At 43.8% G+C, this 18,395-nt stretch overlaps 1 protein-coding gene across 1 annotated transcript in view; it reads left to right on the plus strand.

Moving 5' to 3' along the window:
* Positions 1-6,505: 6,505 nt before the first annotated feature.
* The window catches only part of zdhhc5a (zDHHC palmitoyltransferase 5a), a 19,106-nt gene continuing 7,216 nt past the window's right edge, over positions 6,506-18,395 (plus strand). Inside the window, exons 1-10 of the mRNA XM_079278725.1 lie at positions 6,506-7,646; positions 8,858-8,979; positions 9,651-9,808; positions 11,755-11,927; positions 12,617-12,719; positions 13,266-13,357; positions 14,288-14,414; positions 14,946-15,054; positions 15,182-15,291; positions 17,683-18,395. The exon at positions 17,683-18,395 is cut by the window's right edge and continues 414 nt beyond it. Coding sequence (XP_079134851.1) covers positions 7,483-7,646; positions 8,858-8,979; positions 9,651-9,808; positions 11,755-11,927; positions 12,617-12,719; positions 13,266-13,357; positions 14,288-14,414; positions 14,946-15,054; positions 15,182-15,291; positions 17,683-18,395 — 1,871 coding nt within the window. The 5' untranslated portion in view covers positions 6,506-7,482. The remainder of the gene's footprint in view (positions 7,647-8,857; positions 8,980-9,650; positions 9,809-11,754; positions 11,928-12,616; positions 12,720-13,265; positions 13,358-14,287; positions 14,415-14,945; positions 15,055-15,181; positions 15,292-17,682) is intronic.

Consider the following 18,395-nt stretch of genomic DNA (forward strand, 5'->3'; position numbering starts at 1 on the left):
CAGGAGAAAAACTCCCCTTTAATCAGTGGAAACAGAACCGGGCTCTGGGAGGGCGGCCATCTGCCTTGACATGTTGGATTGAGACACAGCAACAACAATAACAGCTGTATAATATAATTAGGTCTAATAACAATAATTATAGTAGCGGTGGATATAATAGAATGACAATAATAAAAGAAGCAACAATTATAATATAACTATGACTACTACTACTACTAATAATAGCAGCAGTGGATAGAATAAACTGAATTGAATACGAATTTGAGAAAACTTCCTCAATTGGCCCTTGGCTAATTATAACCCTGGTATTATTGGAGGTTTGAAATACATTTCCCAAAATGTTGTGGTTTGCATGACTCTTCGCTGTTATGTGATATTTCTTCCTCACATATTGACAAACAAAGACCATCACTGACACAGGGGGTTGTGACTGTCCATTCAGATCTTCCAATCAATGTTGACACTGAAAGTGAATGTCCAAACAGTAATGTATCTTTGGGTGATGGTCCCACTTTTTGCAGAATGATAATGTTACAGACAGAAACAGTTTACTGTGATGGCATGAACATGAACATGAACATGAAAGTAATAGTAGTAGTATTTTGGCGATGAACACAGTTACTTGATTATGCTATTGTTCTACAGAATGTGCCGCTTGCTCCCATCACCTGTGCACAACCCTACCCCTGTTTACCTGTAAACTGCAACCACCTGACACACATGACCTAACTACCAGTGTCATAGACTAGGTACATACTGCCATCTAGTGGTCAAAATGTTCTAGTCTGTCTGTGTGACAGTAAACGTTGATTTGATCTGATATTCGGCTGAGGAGATTGGAGCTGGGCTCCTCCTGCTGCTTTCCACCAGGCTCCTGTTGGAGGTTACAGGTGAGTATTGTATTACCGTAAGATAAACTTGACCTATCCTTTAACACGTTTAGGCCTTCCTGCTTCACATGATAACATATGAAAAACTGTTTTCTTTGTCCGACCTCCGATGGGAAATGGGTCATCACAAAATCAGCCATTGTTTTTTTAATGCCATGATTGCCCCTTGAGTATATCTGTGCTTTATGGACTTGCCAACTGCCAAGGGGCTTCAACACACACACACACACACACACACACACACACACACACACACACACACACGCGCGCACACACACACACATATGTCCTCGTGGCAGGATTTGTTATTATTTTTGAGATTTTGTGTGTGTTTGTGTGTATCTGTGTGTGTACAGAAATCTTTGTGAGGACCAATTTGAGATTTAGACCTTCGTCCTCACTTTGGAAAAGACCTTCAAAATCCTATTTGAGAGTTCAGACTTGGTGTTAGGGTTCAGGTTATAGGTTTAGGTTAGGTTGGGATCAGGCATTTAGTTGTGATGGTTAAGGTATAAAGGGCTAGAAAATGCATTATGTCAATGAGTGTCCGAACAAAGATAGAACTACAAGCTTATATGCGTGTGGGTGTGTGTGTGTGTGTGTGTGTGTGTGGGTGTGTGTGTGTGTGTGTGTGTGTATGTGTGTGTTGATCAGGAGCTTGGTTGTGTGGGTTTATTCTCATAGCCCCTGCTGTCATTTAATCTCCTATTTGTGTTGCCATTATGTGTGTGTGAGTGCCCACATAATTAGAATAAACATCCACATGCACACACACACACACACACACACACACAACATAAGTTACTGTGTCAGTGTGTCACATGAGAGGATTAAAACCTCATGCCAGAGACAGCTTATGTGCCAACCATGCTTACTGACAATAAAAATATATTACCACGGTGTTATCTATTGTAACTCAGTCAACAAGCCCCGGACTGTGTTTTGCTGTGCTGGGGAATAAATCTAATCACGATTTAGTGCAATCATGACGTTTACTGTAAGGGGAGGGGGGGTCAGGGCTGGGGAAGCAATTGAATACGCGTTCAGCTTGATTGACACCCTTGACGTCCAATCACTGCTATTTTTATTGCGACAATTCTGCTGTTTAGACCCTGACATTAGAGTTGGTAGTACTGACAAATATGTCGGCCTCTGGGAATCTCTTGGCCACCAATATTATGGGTTTGAAATAGAAGATCACATACTTGTTTGGGTATTATATTCACTTGTTTTTATTCTCTTTAACTTCCGTATTGGTGGAGCGGCCTGCAAGACAGATACTAGCTATTTCAAAGAAGTAAAAAAAACAAGCAGCTTCCACCTCTAGCTAACAGTTAACGTTAGTCCAGCTAGCTGCGTGTAGTAGAATAACGGAAGACGTATCCGTGTCTGGCAAACCAGCCTAAGGTTTTCTGTAGCTTGGTGCCGGGGTAGCTAGTTTGCACAGCAAGACTCGTACTGCTTTCTGGCACCGCTGAATGAGTTGTATGGATGGACGTAACGCCAACGTTAAGGAGTTGTCTCAGCTGATAATTATCCAAGGAGGAAATAACACGACCGGGACCGGCACATCCCATTCACCGTTTTTGGACCCAGAAGAAGTGTAAACCCCTCACAGGTGAGGTTAATTGTTAGCCTGCTGCTAGCGAGGGCTAACCCGTGGAGACCGGAGTACCGTTAGCTTACGGCTAGCTAATATTAATGTTATTTGGACAATGAGCTCATGCAGTATACTGAGCCTTACAATCACACGGACATTACTTGTCGCCTGAACCACGAATCGTCTTTGCTTTGGTGCAGCTAATGTTGATATTTTCCATTATCGTGCTGCTACTGAATCATTACCGTGAACGCTAACGTTAGTAATCTCCACCCTACTTTAATTTCATCAGCATGGACTCGCTAACGTTACAGTGAGCATCCTGATACAAACCGGTGACTGTTAACATACCACCAGAATATATACAGTTTGCTCTTCATCCCAGGTCTGTAACAGTGTATCGTCCTCACTATGTGGGCTACATGTCTCTCACTTGTATGCACAGGACATTTGGCCAAATTACTTCCAGAAATTATCATCGGAAATGTGTCAGGGAACGGCTGATTTATCGCTAGCAATAATCAAACCCAGATGCCACTGCATAATTATACCGTTATATGCACGATCAAAGAGGGCTTCAAGTAACGTGTATGTGATGAAACATGGACACGAGCTTAGCACATCCGCCTCACTCAATTGTGAGAATTCAATGTAGTTCGGTGTGATGCTTGTCTTAAAGTGAGTGGCACAATGCAGGCAGAGGATGCTTTCTAGAGACAGATGAGCCAGGTGACACACAACCTGAATTTGGAGACGTCAGTAAGCTGTTCTATATAAACCAACGCTGCAAAATGTCACTAAAATGTCAATCCAAAATTGGAGACGTGTGGTCAGGAAAGGAGGTTGTTGGCATCATTTGACCGGTTTGGTGCATATACTGATGCTTTAAGTGCTGTTAGTACAGAGCTGCTGACTGCAGCGGGCCTTACACACCCAGGATGCGCGCGCGCGTGTGTGTGTGCGTGCGCGCGTGCGCGTGTGCTTTCTGGCATTTGCAAGATAGAGATTCTGCCTGATGGAGTAAGGATGCACAGTTTGATTATATCACATAGAAAGGACTAATGGTTGAATGAGGAAATACCTTCGACTTTCATGGAGCTTGAGGAAATGCAAATGAGGTGGTGTATGTCCAGAATTCCTCTACAATGTAGGTATGAGTAAATTGAGGGCACTAATAAGGTAAATATCTCATTGTGTGTGTGTAGTAACACAGTGGTGTGATAGGCTGTGATTTATTGAGCAGCATATCAAAGCAGATGTCTCCCTTACTGTACAGGAGTGTGTATGTTGGACATCATGCCACTTGGAGGTACCAGGTCCATTAGACAAGAGTTACAACCCTTCACTTTGGACTTGACATGTCATAACGTGGCCACCTGCCAATTGTTCAGGCAAATATTGGGTAATAAGTTAGGAGCGGTATCTTGTGTTGGTGTTAGTTCGTCACGGCAGGGTGCATGTGTTTGGCAACGTACTTTATAAACATCCCCTCCACAGCGAAACACTGAGCTTCGAAGAGATCCCCATTCTAAAGACTGTTTGGTTTGCAAAGGCTACTAATATAAGGTCATGTTAGAAAGTGGGTAACCACAGACACTGTCTTTTCACGACGGTATGACCAAATGCTTTTGTCCAAAACTCAGTTAATCAGCAATTGTGTAATACATACAAATACAGATTAGATAGGCCAATACTAAAAGTAGTAAAGCAAATGTAATGGAGAAAAGATGTTTGCCAGGAGACCTGCGTGACTAAATGCTAATAATGATTATTGATATTGGTTCAGTGTATGAGCCCGTTCTGACTTTATAGAGTTTTAAAAGGTTGTAACATCACCATGAACATCAGTACAGGTTGAGGCAGAGAGAAGTAGTGATTTAAGAGTAATTCATGCTGATGAATGGGGCAGCAGAAACAGAAGTGTAGGAAGACGGGCCTGAACAGGTGTACTCATTTGCTTATTGATTGAAGCGTTGCTGTCTCAAGTCCAAGAAGTGAACAGCTGTGCACAGGGTCTTTGTCTCTGGCTGAGTTGCTGAGCTGTGAGGGCTCTGTGATGACCCACAGAGAGGCCAGGAGGAGCTCTGCTGAGACACCTGAGAGCAGCACAGGAACCTGTGGGATGGTTTTGTTGAGAGGAGCTTAGTGTGTCCTCCTACTTACGGTGTTTCGGTTTACTACTGGGGAGAGGAGCTGACGAGTGTGGTTTTTAGGCGTCCTGTCAGACTGAGCAGACACTACTGACTTGAACAAGTTATTTGGGTTTATTAAATGCTTCAAACCATAGCTTTCTAGTTGCAACTGTAGCTTAATCAATACTGAATTTGTAATACTGTAATAATAATAATTACACATTTTTTATGTGACCAAGATTCAAGATCTGGATATTTTAGTCCATGTTCTCTGGTGACACTGTTTGTAAATGTACTGCACCTGGACTGTGCCGATGACCTGATTACATTTTGGTGGTCACTGTGACCTCACCCGAAACGGGCCATACCAAAATAATTAATTTGTTAATTATAACAATTTCACACGATGACATTTATAGACATTAGTATAGTCATGAGGACTGCAGCATGAGACGTACTTATTAACTTATCGGCCGACATACTGATGCTGAGATATCCAAATCATTTGATTATGCCATCCAAAATAACACATAGGTTTGAACGATTAAAATATCTATTTCTTTGCTTATAGTGTCCATAAGAGAGCAAACTAATATTAGAGACATCATTTTCTGTATAGGTATATTGATTTCAGCACAAACATGTCTTGTGAAGACTGATGTATCCACACAAAACAAATGAAGAAGATACTGTAAAACTATATTTAGAGACGTGGACCTCTCTCTACCTGTGCCGTAGTGAGGCCTTTTAGATCGAGTTCTCTGCCACCGTTACAGTTCTTGTTGAGTTGTTCCTTGTGTACCTGTAAATACATGTTATCCCATTGGAGTATTTCATCTTTACCAAACCCTTGTTCCTCTCCTTGCTACTGTAGGTGCATCTTGACCAACCATCAGATTGGATTCTCTTCTTTTCTTGACCCAGGACGAGCTGCTGAGGTTGATATCCACTACAGCCACCTCCTGTGTGTTATCCCCGTCTACGAAGCTCTCCTAATGAACAATCCAGGAGGCCGCTGATCACCACCGAATCCTGCTTTCGAGGTTGGAGAAGGATACTTCAAACCTAGGAATCTCTGGCTTCCACACATAAAAGCCACTGTTTTTTAACATTTTTATTGAGGTAATTTTTCGGACGTTGCTCCGGGGAGAGGCTGTGTCCTCCAAAGGATTGCCGTGGGAGGGTTTTATCCAAGCCTCAGAGCTCTCCCCTGGGGAAGGAAGCAGAGGAAAGGCCCTGGAAGTCCCTGGAGAAGAGGCCATACTTGAAAACCGCCCATAGCTGGAAGGCAGACGGTTACATAACTAACAGGCACGGTCGTCCACTAACGCAGTGGAACAAGGAGACCGGGGGGAACGTTGTTGTTCTATGTTGCCATTGCTGGCTGATGTATGAGATAATACTGCTGTCTATTCACACATAACCCTTGGCGCTCCAAATTGACACTGTAATTTTAGCTCTATTTCAAACATTTGATTTACATGGATACCAATGGATGTTCTACTGGATTTCCCCGCAGATGTTTTGGAAAGAACCACACCACCACCTGCTGCTTTTTGTCTTCCAGTCACATCGCTGGTGCAGCCAGCAGGTGAGGTGGTTTGAATCAGCCACCAGCAGGGTTTAGGGATGCCCCGACACAGGAAAACCAGGCTACTCTACTGGCCCGTTTACAGACTGCTGTTTCTAACAAGAGTCCTGGACTGAAAGGAAATTGTCTCCGTCTCTAACGGAGAGCAAGGGCTCTGCACTTTTTAATTTGCAAAACCTTTTCACACATTGCTACAGCTGCCCCAAACTGCTTATCTCTGGGTGCTAAAAACTTTCGATCGACGTGATCTCCACACTTTTTGCTTGCGTAGATTTAGCAACAAACACGCCCATTTCCCATTTTAGGTCTTGGCTTTTTTTTGTTTTCAAGCTTTCCGCTCCATTTTCTTTCAGCCTCATTTCATTTCTTTTGGTCGATCTTGTAAGTTCATCTCCTACCGCCTACCTCTGCCAACTCTTGTACCTCACCAAGCTCCCATCTATCGACCGGTCAAATCAAACTGGACGAGTTCACATCAGGCACACGGTTCATCAGTTCAGCTTAGGTTCTCTGTTTGTCAGGACCAAATCATCTAACAAGTGTTTTAATGGAAGGGCCCAAATGGTGTTTTTATATCTCAATAACAGCCATGTTTTGTTAATTGCACTATTATCATGTTTTTCACTGAGCCTTCATTCACCTTGTTATCCATGAAGCAGATGTCCTGTTTTTAGGCTGGCTTTACTCGTGTGGAAACAGACCAGTAAGGTTTCTATTGGCTTGTGTTAGTAGTTGATTGACATGTTTGGTAGAACGGAGTGAAACTCGTGTTGTGTATTTACCTGCAACTCTATAAGAGAACTCTGTCCTCACACTTCCTCCTCTTAACAATCTGTGGATTATTTGTTCATCCCGCCTTCCCACCTGTTGTCAGGCAGACAGGAAAAAAGGCTTTTACAGCAGAGCGACTTATTTTAATCTCACACACACACACACGCACACACACACACACACACACACACACACACACACACACACACACACACACACAGTAGAGCAGGATTGACCTAAGAACCTAAGCCGACAAGTGATCACTACTCAAGTGTTTTCCACGTGAAAGAGGAAGCCCCCCCCCCACTTATCCCGCCATCTCTTTTATATCTGTCCTTTTACATTCTTTCTTTTTTTGTTGCCAATCCATCATTTCTACCCCCAAACTACAAACCCCCACAACCCACCAGCCCAAAAGAAACATTTTAACCCTGACTTCTAAATTCCACGGCATAGCAGTTGTTGAACAGCCACACACACCACTATACTAAGGAAGTGATGCCAGGTGGCATCAGCAAGAGTGGAGGGCGGGGTCCGTCCTCGTCACCCCTCCCCCATACCGCGGTCCCGCCCACCAGACCCCTGAGACCCTCCCGCTACGTCCCGGTGTCGGCAGCCACTTTCTTCCTCGTTGGCTCCACCACGCTCTTTTTCTGCTTCACGTAAGTAGCAACAGTGCATTGTCTCACTCACATGCAGTCTGTTTATAAGCTGCAGGGTTGAACAGGATAATAGAGAGCAGGGCCTTGTGCTGTGTACGGATTCTCTGCCCAAATGATTCTGCAGTGCGAGGTTTTATGATTGCTGAGCACTGAACCAATCATATCAGAGCAGATCCTAGTTTGGACTCTCCATTCATGTAAACCTTTTTTTCAAATAAGAGGGCACTGTCATTCAAGATAACTTCATCCAAGGACTCATCAGACCTGAAGCCGTGTTTCGCTCACGTCTCAATTTGATGTGAGAGAAGTTTAAACAGATTTACAAAGTGACTTTGTGTTATCAAATTTATGTACACATTCTATGAAGCTTTAGCGAGCCACTCACAAACAGGTAGTGGTATTCAAAGTCCTGAGACAGGCTATGAACAGCCTGTTATACAAAAATAAACCAACAGAAAACGTGTGGACTGAACCGAGGTCGTCTCACTTGTCAACAGGGTTTTGAGATTTAGCCGCCTCAGTGTGGCCTTCAGCCTCATGAGTGTCTCTTGTCGTTCCTAATCTCCCTGACACCTCGCTCTGGAGTGGGTTTGTGTGGGAGAAGGAAAAAGTAGTGGTGTGTGTGTGTTTGCGTGTCTGAGAAAATCTAGTGTGTGTGTGTGGGGTTAGTGGGGTGGGCTGTCAGATTAGTGAGGAGAAAATAGGCCAACATCTGTCACTCTGACAAAAGCCCCTGATCCAGTCTCCCTGTCTCTGTTGGTGTTTGTCTCTGCAGTCACACTTCTCTTATTGTCTCACTGGTGAATTCATACGAAACAAAAAGGCAGACAACAGTTTCCTGAAAACACAAAAACATCAAAGAAACCTCCTTGGAGACCACGAAGCAGTAGACTGGTTATAATTCCTTGGTATACGTTGGCTTGAGTTTTAGAAAAAATAATTAGCATGAATATGATCTGCATATAGTGACTAATTAGCACAGGGTGTCAGCTATTGCCAGCTTTATTTATTCCCAAAACATTTTTCATATCTATTGTTTTGGTCCAACCGTGAGTTCGTCATTTTGGGAGAAACACTACTATTTCTCAGGAAATATTAACAATGATAATATTTATCAGTCTGTATGTTAAGTAAGGATGCACAGCCTCACTTTTACTACAACTGAACAATAGAAGGTGACAGCATCGTTGCCCTCTGTGTTCATGCCTCAGGTGTCCGTGGCTCTCGGAGCGTTTCTCAGTAGCTGTGCCCATCTACAATGGAGTCATCTTCCTGTTTGTTCTGGCTAACTTCTGCATGGCCACGTTCATGGACCCCGGCATCTTCCCGAGAGGTGAGTCCATGGATGGTAGAATATACTATATAGTGTGTGATGTTGATATTGATGTTGTTGCATAATGTCAGGTTTGCCTTTTGGCTTGATTTTTAAAGTGTTTACGTTCAATTACATTTTTTTAAATGGCTCAATATCAGAAATGACAGATTTCCCTCAGAGGGCTTTACAAGCTGCAGCATTCAACATCTTCTGTCCTTGGACCCTCGCTTGGGATACGGAGAAACTCTCCAAAAACCCTTTAACAGGGAAATAAAGGAAGGCACATTCCTGTTTCTCCACACACTAGATGATCCTGTGATAGCCTCAAAAAGATGAAAAATTTCTCCGCTTGTGTCCACCAGGCAGATTTCTGTGGATCAGTAAAGGCAGGAGTTGAAGCAGTACATTTTAAATGTGCTCAGATCTCGCACAGCAGTCATATAACTGACCCACAGCAATGGCTAACTGACTGAGTATTGACCTGTAGTTGATCTAGGAGAGGAGAAAATAGGGAGAAGAATATTTAAAGCAGGATCTGCATCATCAGATTTTTCACTAATCAGGGATTTTTTGCCGTATTAATAGGAATATTGAGCATGTCATCTGTTTAAGTCTGTTCAATATGTTAAATTTCAAGCTTTTGTGTTGGTGTGTTATCATGTCTGAGTCTTCTGTTCCTGTCCCTGCAGCTGAGGAGGACGAGGACAAAGAGGATGATTTTCGGGCTCCCCTCTACAAGACTGTGGAGATCAGAGGGATCCAGGTCCGGATGAAGTGGTGTTCAACCTGCCGCTTCTACAGGCCGCCCCGGTGCTCGCACTGCTCCGTCTGCGACAACTGTGTCGAGGTGTGCTCACACTCACCCATCCAGCTTTCCATTTCATAAATGAGGACATTGTTCATGAACACGTCTCTGAATGATGTTTCAAAGTACCCGGTACAGCTGCACCATGCGCACTAAAACCGACGTAGGCCGACATTATAAATCGGTAACAATCCAGTTTAGATATGAAACACAGCTGTCCTTTAATGGTTTGTGGTGGAGAGAAGAGTATCAGTGTTGATCTGCTGTGGAAAGACGGTTTGGACAGATGTTGGACAGCCTCTCTACAACCTTTGAATCAACAAAAACCTGAGACTCAAATGCAACCAGCAGCAATAGCAAAATGTTTCTGCGATAGACACAAAGAGACTTTGTTTTCTGCCGATTCACTTGAAGTAATACGTTCCTGTGACAGCAAGGCCGTCCAAAGTGCATTGGGTCAAAGTCAGTTAATGGTCGGAATGGATCTGGCCATATATAGCTGATGCCAGTCCACTAAACAACCTTCGGATGGGCTCGGGATATCTCTAGACTTTTTTTTATTGAAGGTGACCTATTTTGATCTTGGCACCATGAATACATAAAAACAAGACGCTTGTGTCTGTCCTTCATTCCACTTGTCTGCTCTTTTTGTTATCAAATGAGTTGAATGGTTGCAGGATAATGCAGACGGAAGTGCAGTTTGACTTGAAAAAGCCCACTCTGCTTCACCAGACAGTAGCCATCTCAATTCTGACCGAGCAAAAGTTTAACTCGCATGACTGAAGAGCTGGTTCTGCTGTCGGCTATTCCCTTAAGGTGTGAATGTGTGTCTTTGTCTCTGGACAACATGGAACATGGCTAATGGGGCTAGCATAACGTGAACGAATAAAAGACACGAGTCAACGAGTCCATTAAATGTTGCTACCCTCGCTAGTTTGTGAGGCGCATTCATAACTAGGACACCGGAGCGGAAACTGGGCACATTTTGATTTTGTTGGCATTTAAAATAGGATTTGGTTATTGAAAAATGTGATTAACGATTTCAAATGTCTCTTAATAAACTCTTTTTTTTGACTATGTTTAACTTAAGAGATTCAATTTCTCTTAATTTTGACTGTTTTGTGTGTGTTTTCTTACTGTACGCCAGCTGAAGTTTAAACTTCACAGAGAGTCATGAGGAGATACTCATGTGCTGCAGGAATGAGTCCTATAACCCGATCCGATAAGGTTTTGTTCTACGGTATAAAATGTGTCAGTAAATATCCCATTAGACCACTACATGTCATCATTCACCCATTCATACACTGTTGACCGGGGCTACCATGCAAGGTGCCACCTGCCCATCAGGACTATTTAACATTCAGACATCGTAGGCACAGCTACTGGAGCAGTTTGGGGTTAAGTGTCTAGCCCAAGGGGACATGGACTAGTGGAGCAGGGGATCGAACTGCCGATCCTCTGATTGAAGGACGACCCTGCTCTACCACTGAGCCACAGTCACATTCATTGTTCATTTGTGAAGATTATCTTGCTGAACAAAGCCTGTCAGAATCATAAATGTTTGTTTGCCACAGAGCTTATCTTCTGCAGAAATCCAATGGGGGGGGAAAAACCCCATTTGGGCCTTTGTCGAGGGAACCAGTGTGATGCCAACTTGTGGTTTGGCCCTGCACCGCTCTCATTAGAGTGGGACTGGACATTGACCTGTGGAGACCTGGCTGCAGACTGTAGCTCATGTCGTGTGATACATTTAAACTTAATGTTTACGTCATTGGGGCAAAAGTAAAACATCAAAACTAATTCCCCAGCAGTTGTCTTTGTTATCATGACACGTCACATGGTGTGTAATTTCCATGTAAATTGCAGCTACTGTATGAGGAAGTAAGGAATGATGCAACACTTTGTGATGCTGTATTGATGTTGAAGAGTGCAGACAAATTCCATTTCTTTTTTTGTCTCATCAGTGTCTTTTAACCCTCATAATACAGGACTTCGACCACCACTGTCCTTGGGTAAACAACTGCATCGGCAGGAGGAACTACCGCTACTTCTTCCTCTTCCTCCTGTCTCTGACAGCTCACATCATGGCCGTGTTTGGTTTTGGCCTGCTCTTTATCCTCTACCATCGGCAGAACGTCGACCGCCTGCACGCCATCGTCACGTATCCTTTAAGGATCTTTCCCTTGCATTTTCGTCCTGTCCATTTTAAGATTGCTGATTCTGTTCAGTCACAGTGTTTGCTTCGTCCTTTGCTTCAACAAGTTTTTATGGTTGTATCAGATGTCCTGAGAATTTATTTCAGTGTAGTGTGGGAAGATTTCTAGAGGTCACAATACTCATTTTATACATTGATGTCAAGTTTAAAAAAAAAATGGTCTTACTATGTGAAATGGCTATGATGGGGACTAAAATCATCAGCCATTTATACAGCCACAAGACTCATCTTTCCAGTCTAACCCAAGACGCTTAAGGGACCCCAGTATGCATACATTTTTAGAAAAGACAAATATAACCCATTTATACTGCATGCAAAAAAAGGGGAGACTCGTGGGTATCCATAGAAACCATTTTCATTCACATATCTTGAGGTTGGAGGTCAAGGGACTCCTGTAAATATGACCATGCCAGTTTTTCCCTTGTCAAAATTGAGCCTAACTTAGGAAACTAAATTACGTTCCATTCTGTCAAGCTAGCATGCGTGTCCTAACACCACCACCAGGACAAGCTGTCCATGTACTGTACACAAATATCCAAATCAAATGAGATCCATGAACTGATCCTCTGTTCGTCTGCCCTGATCTGTTTACTCTGGTCTCTTGAGATACTCCTTGACCCCTCCTGTGCTCTCAGGCTGGTTGTAATGTGTGTGGCAGGCCTGTTCTTCATCCCTGTTGCTGGCCTCACTGGTTTCCACATAGTGCTTGTGGCCAGAGGCAGGACTACCAATGAACAGGTAGGACCAGTAAAACAGTTGAGTCCTAGAAATCCTGTAGTTGACATTAAAACATGTACAGTAAGTAGGACATCGTACAAAGAGGCGCTTTTAGGGGAAAAGAAATTGCAGCGCAACAGTTACTTTGGAGAGACGCCAAACCAGAAAAAATACACAATTTTACAATTTGTCATAAGGCACTATTTCACATTGTGCACACAGTTTAACACAGATTATAATACGACTGGGCACATACCTGTACTCTAGGTAATTGCAGAGCAAGCCCCACACCGCGGCCTCTTGAACCAAGAGCAATCAAAACACCATTTAAACTATGATATCGAGAAACTGTAGAATAATGATAAATAATAGCAGTGATCAAAGTTTGGCATTAATCTAGAAAAACATTCATTTCTAAAATGACTCAGTACCTGTAAAACCTTTCTGCTTGAAGCTCCATTTAGATTAAGAGTCCACTCCTTCAATCATGGTAACAACCTTTAATACTCTAACCGTCCTCCCTCTTTTGACTCTCCCCTGTTGGTGTCTCTGTTTTTCTTTCTCCAGGTAACAGGGAAGTTCAGAGGAGGTGTTAACCCCTTCACCAATGGCTGTTGGAACAACAGCTCTCATGTCCTCTGCAGCTCACAGGCACCCAGGTGCATTGCTTTCACTTTTCTCTTTTTAATTACTACTCTCTCTGGTCGTCCGTTCATAAGCATTACACTGTCTTACAAAGGCATGTCTGCACCTAGAACCCATCAACACTCCTCCGTGTACTCAACATAATACATTCAAAGATCATCATTATTTAGACCATTGTATTTGCAAGAATTTAAGTTTGATATTTGGAAACTGCACTGATGACCAATAGCACATTTCAGTGCATTCAAAGCAGAAGAATAGTTTCCACCAAGAAGATTCCGGTCATTTTGGCCTAATGAACTCAAAAGTTCCTTCAGCTTGTTGTCCTCGTTTCCATGACGGTCTGAAGACCTGGAGACTTAGCAGGGCTGCTGGTGGTCGCAGTGGTAAACTCACAATGTGTCCGCCTGTCATACATGTCGAAAAAGAAAATCAAACTTTGTTTTGTCTCAGCGTGTCTCTCTTCTACTGTTCTCTCTCTCTCTCTCTCTCAGCTCACTCGCACAATCTCACTCTCCCTTTCTGTTTCTTTTTTTAAATGAGTGGGAAAGTGACAGTAAAGCCTAACTTTACTTCTGATGTTATCAAGCAAAGAGAAGTTCTCTAGCTCCCCTCGTCCGAAATCGATACTAGAGTACTTCCTAGTTGTTATGAATGAAGGGTTAGGATTAGGTTAGAGCGGCGCTGTGTGTGTGGGTGTTACCAATCAGTGACGGTCATCCCTGCAAACCCCACCCTGAAAGTTCCTGTACTTTCAGAAAGTACTAACCCCAGACCAGGACCTGTTTGGAGGGTGAAATGTCCCCGGAACTCAAGTTAGACCCTGGTCCATGCGGGGAAACACAATGAGTCAAAAAAGGGGCTTATAACTTGTGACAACACTGTACTTGTGTAGTTGTTTGTCTTTATGATGTGGACACTCACTGTCTCTGTGCTCTCTGCAGATATCTGGGCAGAAAGAAGTGTGTGCAGAGTGTGTGTGTGCAGCCTCCCTTTCTGCGGCCACAGCTGACAGAGGCCCAGCTGGCTGCAAAGATCCTGGACAACGGCATACAGGGAGACCTGCACCGGGTAAGAACAGCTGGACGGGTGCTCATTTTGCCATAAATACTGCAGTTCCACCGTTCTGTTTCGATTTTTCCAAAAATAATTGTATGCCTGTCGGTGAACACATGGTATGTAAGTTTGTTTGTAGGCTGGTCCAGGTGGCAGCAAGAGGTTTAAGAGCTGTTTGAAATAGACAACCACATCTATCAGCCCAGCTTATCCAGCCTCTTCATTTTGCTCTCATCTTTGCTTTTAACTTTGAAATGTAGCCTTCAAAATGATTGTTGAATATTCCTGTAGTTTTTCATATTGCAATATAAAAAATGTCATGAAACATGACATCATGCGGCTCTACGCTGAAGGCCATAACATTTGATTTACATAAATGTCATGTGTGGAAGTGTCTGTTTTCATTATATTTCTCCACTCATTCATTCAGGGTTTTCTGTCACTGGTCTGTGCATACATAAATGATATAGAAAGTGGAACAGTTTGTCAACCATATTTCAGTCGACTGATTGTGATTCTTTGAGTTTCTATCTGACTTCTATCCAGTCTAAGTCCAGTCTGGAGATGATGGAGAGCCAGTCATGTGACGCTGAGCCGCCTCCTCCTCCTAAACCAGAGCTCCGCTACCCTGGAATCACCAGAGGAAACACGGAGGGTAATGCTTTCTAACTCCCCGCTTCAGCTCTAATCTCAACTTCCTGTTGTAAAACTCTGCTCTGATCTGATTCTACGTTGACTTCACTGTGATATTTCTTATTCTTTGTCTCCTTACCCTCATGCAGAGTGCAGTCTACTGAACAAAGCCCCGCCCACCCCAACCATGTACAAATACAGGCCCAGCTACAGCCCCGGCAAGAACCACACAGCGCTCACACACGCTTACGCCAACCAGGTAATGCACACATTGGTCCTACTGTGTCCTACACAGGTGAGACTGGCGATGAACAAGGATAGTCAAGTCATTTGCCTAAAGGGGCTTTACAATCTGTACAGCATATGACACCCTGTGTCGTCGGACCCTCGCTCCAGGAAGGGAGAACGAGCCGAAAGAAACTTTTAACACAAAAAAAAGGAAGAAACGTCAGTAAGGGCAACAGAGGAGGGATCGCTCTCCTTGACGTACAGATGTGCAATAGATGTTGTGTGTACATATTAATCAACATTGTCAAATTACAGTATTGACACTGAGTGTGATCAAATGATAGATACACTGTACACGGCTGTACGTTGATTAATTCATGCTAAATGGACTATGTTGTACAACATACAGTACCAGCATACAAGGTTGTATAGCCTAAACTACTCTAAGCTATTTTATTGAGTTTCCTTTTATCATAATGCTCTGACTTAATTTATCACTGGTAAACAGTTGCGTAGTTTAGAAGTCCAGGGCTTTTATAGTGAAAGGTAAGAACCGTAGTGTGTCTGGTCTGTGCTGCTTTTGTCAGTGTTGAAAGGAGTAATAAAGTTGTCAGTCTGGATCGGACTACAGAGTGTCCCTGTTGTAGGTTTCAATACGTCCGTACTGTGGAGGTTTCCCTTGCTGGACATATTGACTCTGAATCCATAAACCTAAGAGAAACACCAGACAAAAATCTGCTGTACACTCTTATTTTGAAGGTGCATGGTGTATATGTACGTGTTTCTGATCAGAGTTGTTTTTCCATTTGTCCCTGCCTCTGCTTCTTTTATCGCTCATCGATTTCTTTCTAATGTATCTCATTTTTGCTTGTGTTTTTCCTTTTGATTTCCTGTCGGTGTTCTGGGTTTGGTTTCTCATTGGCTTTCTGTTGATCAGTATCAGTAAGTGATTGTTCTGAGAGCATTTGTCCTTCTTCTATCGTCTCTTTATTTCCTGTCCCTTTCTGTTTGCTCCGGACATGGGCGACATACTGTTTGAACACATTTGAAATGGTTAGTGACTAAATTCATCCGTCTCTGGAGTATAAGGCTGATTAAAAGTAATTTTTGTGTTAAAATCCAAGGCTTGTACCTGAATACATCTGGATTCATACAGATAAGTTGGTTCTACTCAGTGTTTGTACCCATGTCTGGCCCATATCCTTCCACTTGTCTATCCAGCACAATATTGTTTTGATTTCTCCCTGTTTAGAAATGTGTCTCCTGTAGATTCCCTCCAGAGTTTGTGTGAATAAATTGCTCCCCTGTAGTTCAGATCCAGTATTAAAAGCTCAAATGGACCTTTTGATGTTTCAGTCATGTCCTACAAGTCGTTTGATGTGTCACCCTGAGGTTTCATGCTCTTGTCACCTGAGTTGGTCTCATGGAGAAAACGTGTCCTGATGAATGAAGAATCCTTCTCCTGTACTGGGAAAAGCCCACAATATAAAAAGAGGAAGTTTAAATCTCAGTCACGAAACTTTTCAGGTCATCACTGCCTATAAAAGTACCAACAAAATGAATTATTTTGTATATTTCTGTTAAATTCAAGTTTGGACAAAACTGATGATGATGATTTGCATGATCTCCAAACTCTTGCAACTGCTTGTCATGCCAGAGAAATGCTCTCTCTATAATGTATATTTTGTACAGATGTTTAGTACTCCTATGATTGACTGCATTAGGACTGAACCGAATACCACTTTTGGTTCTTCAAAGCTTCAGTGAGGAATATCTCCTTCTCTTTACAGGTGTTCCTCGCCCTTCACTCACTCAGTCAGTATGAGAAAAGATCTCAGCCACATATACAGCTGCTAGAACAAGTTAGATGCCTCCACGTTGAGCAGGATGCTTTATATTTTTCCAATTCTCCGTTTGTATGTACTTCCATACATCCGGTCCATTCTCATACCTCAGCAACAACTAGAGGCAATTTCTTCAATGAGGAAAAGATGTTGGTGGTCAAAGGTCACTGTGACCTCATAAAACACATTTTTAGCCATAACTCAAGAATCCATAAGGTAATTATGACAACTTGACACACAATTCTAACGATGTGAACGATATGATGAAGTGATGACATGAAGTACAGAACAGAAGCTTTTCTATTTGAATTCAGCCACTACACGCCGTGAGAAATATGTGTTTACCTGTATTAAGTTAATAGGGTGGAAACCCTGCCCAACTGGCACAACCAGACAATGTGCCGGTCGGGTTTTGGGGCGCAGGGATGGAAAGTAGTGTCCTGCCTGCTCAGATGAAGGTCCAGGGACAGGAACTGTCAGTTTAGCAGGAATTCCTGGTCTCTACTCTGATTTGCTCAGCTTCTTCTTCTTTCTTTTCCCTCCTGCTGCCCCTCTCTCCTACACCTCGCCTCCTCCAGTTAAGTCGAGGCGAGAGTGTTGGCAGTGCCAGGGACTCTTCCTCCTCCACCTCCTCCCTCCTTCAGGCCAGCCAGCAGCCTGGTTTCCGCTCCCAGCCCAGCCTGGACCGGAGGGACGCTTCATCTGACAGAGTGGGAGTCGGAGGAGGTGGGGAGAGGAGGGAGGTCAGAAGAGAGGTGGGAGCAGGGGGCATCCCTGGCTACTCCCTGGGCGGACGCTCGTACCCCTCCTTCTCCGACCCCACGGTCCTATCTGGAGTGACCTCACGATCTTCCAGCTCCACGCACACCTCAGCAGGCGGCGTCCACGTGTCCGAGGCAACCACCACCTCAGCCAGCTTCAAGAGCTTAGCCAATCAGACGCCTCCGCCTCACCACCCGTCCCGTAACGGGAGCCTGTCATATGACAGCTTACTGGCAGGTGGTGATGAGTTTGACAACGGGGTGGTGGCGGGTTCAACAGCCCCTGAGGTTTCCTCTGGGAGACCCTGCACTCCAGCAGCAGGCGGCTACAACTCCTCCTTCCTGTCGTCACAACAGAGAGATGCTGAGATACACTCCCAGTCGCCCCACCACTACCACCACTCCTCCCTCCACCACCACTCCTTCCTCCATCGCTCCTCTTCCTCCATGTCCTCTTCCCCTCCCCCTCCCCCAGAGAGGGAACGCCTGCTGGAGCTCCACCCCGGCTCTCACCCCCCGCCTGCCAATCA

Source organism: Melanostigma gelatinosum (assembly GCF_949748355.1).
Source record: "Melanostigma gelatinosum genome assembly, chromosome: 11".
NCBI classification, from domain to species: Eukaryota; Metazoa; Chordata; class Actinopteri; order Perciformes; family Zoarcidae; genus Melanostigma; species Melanostigma gelatinosum.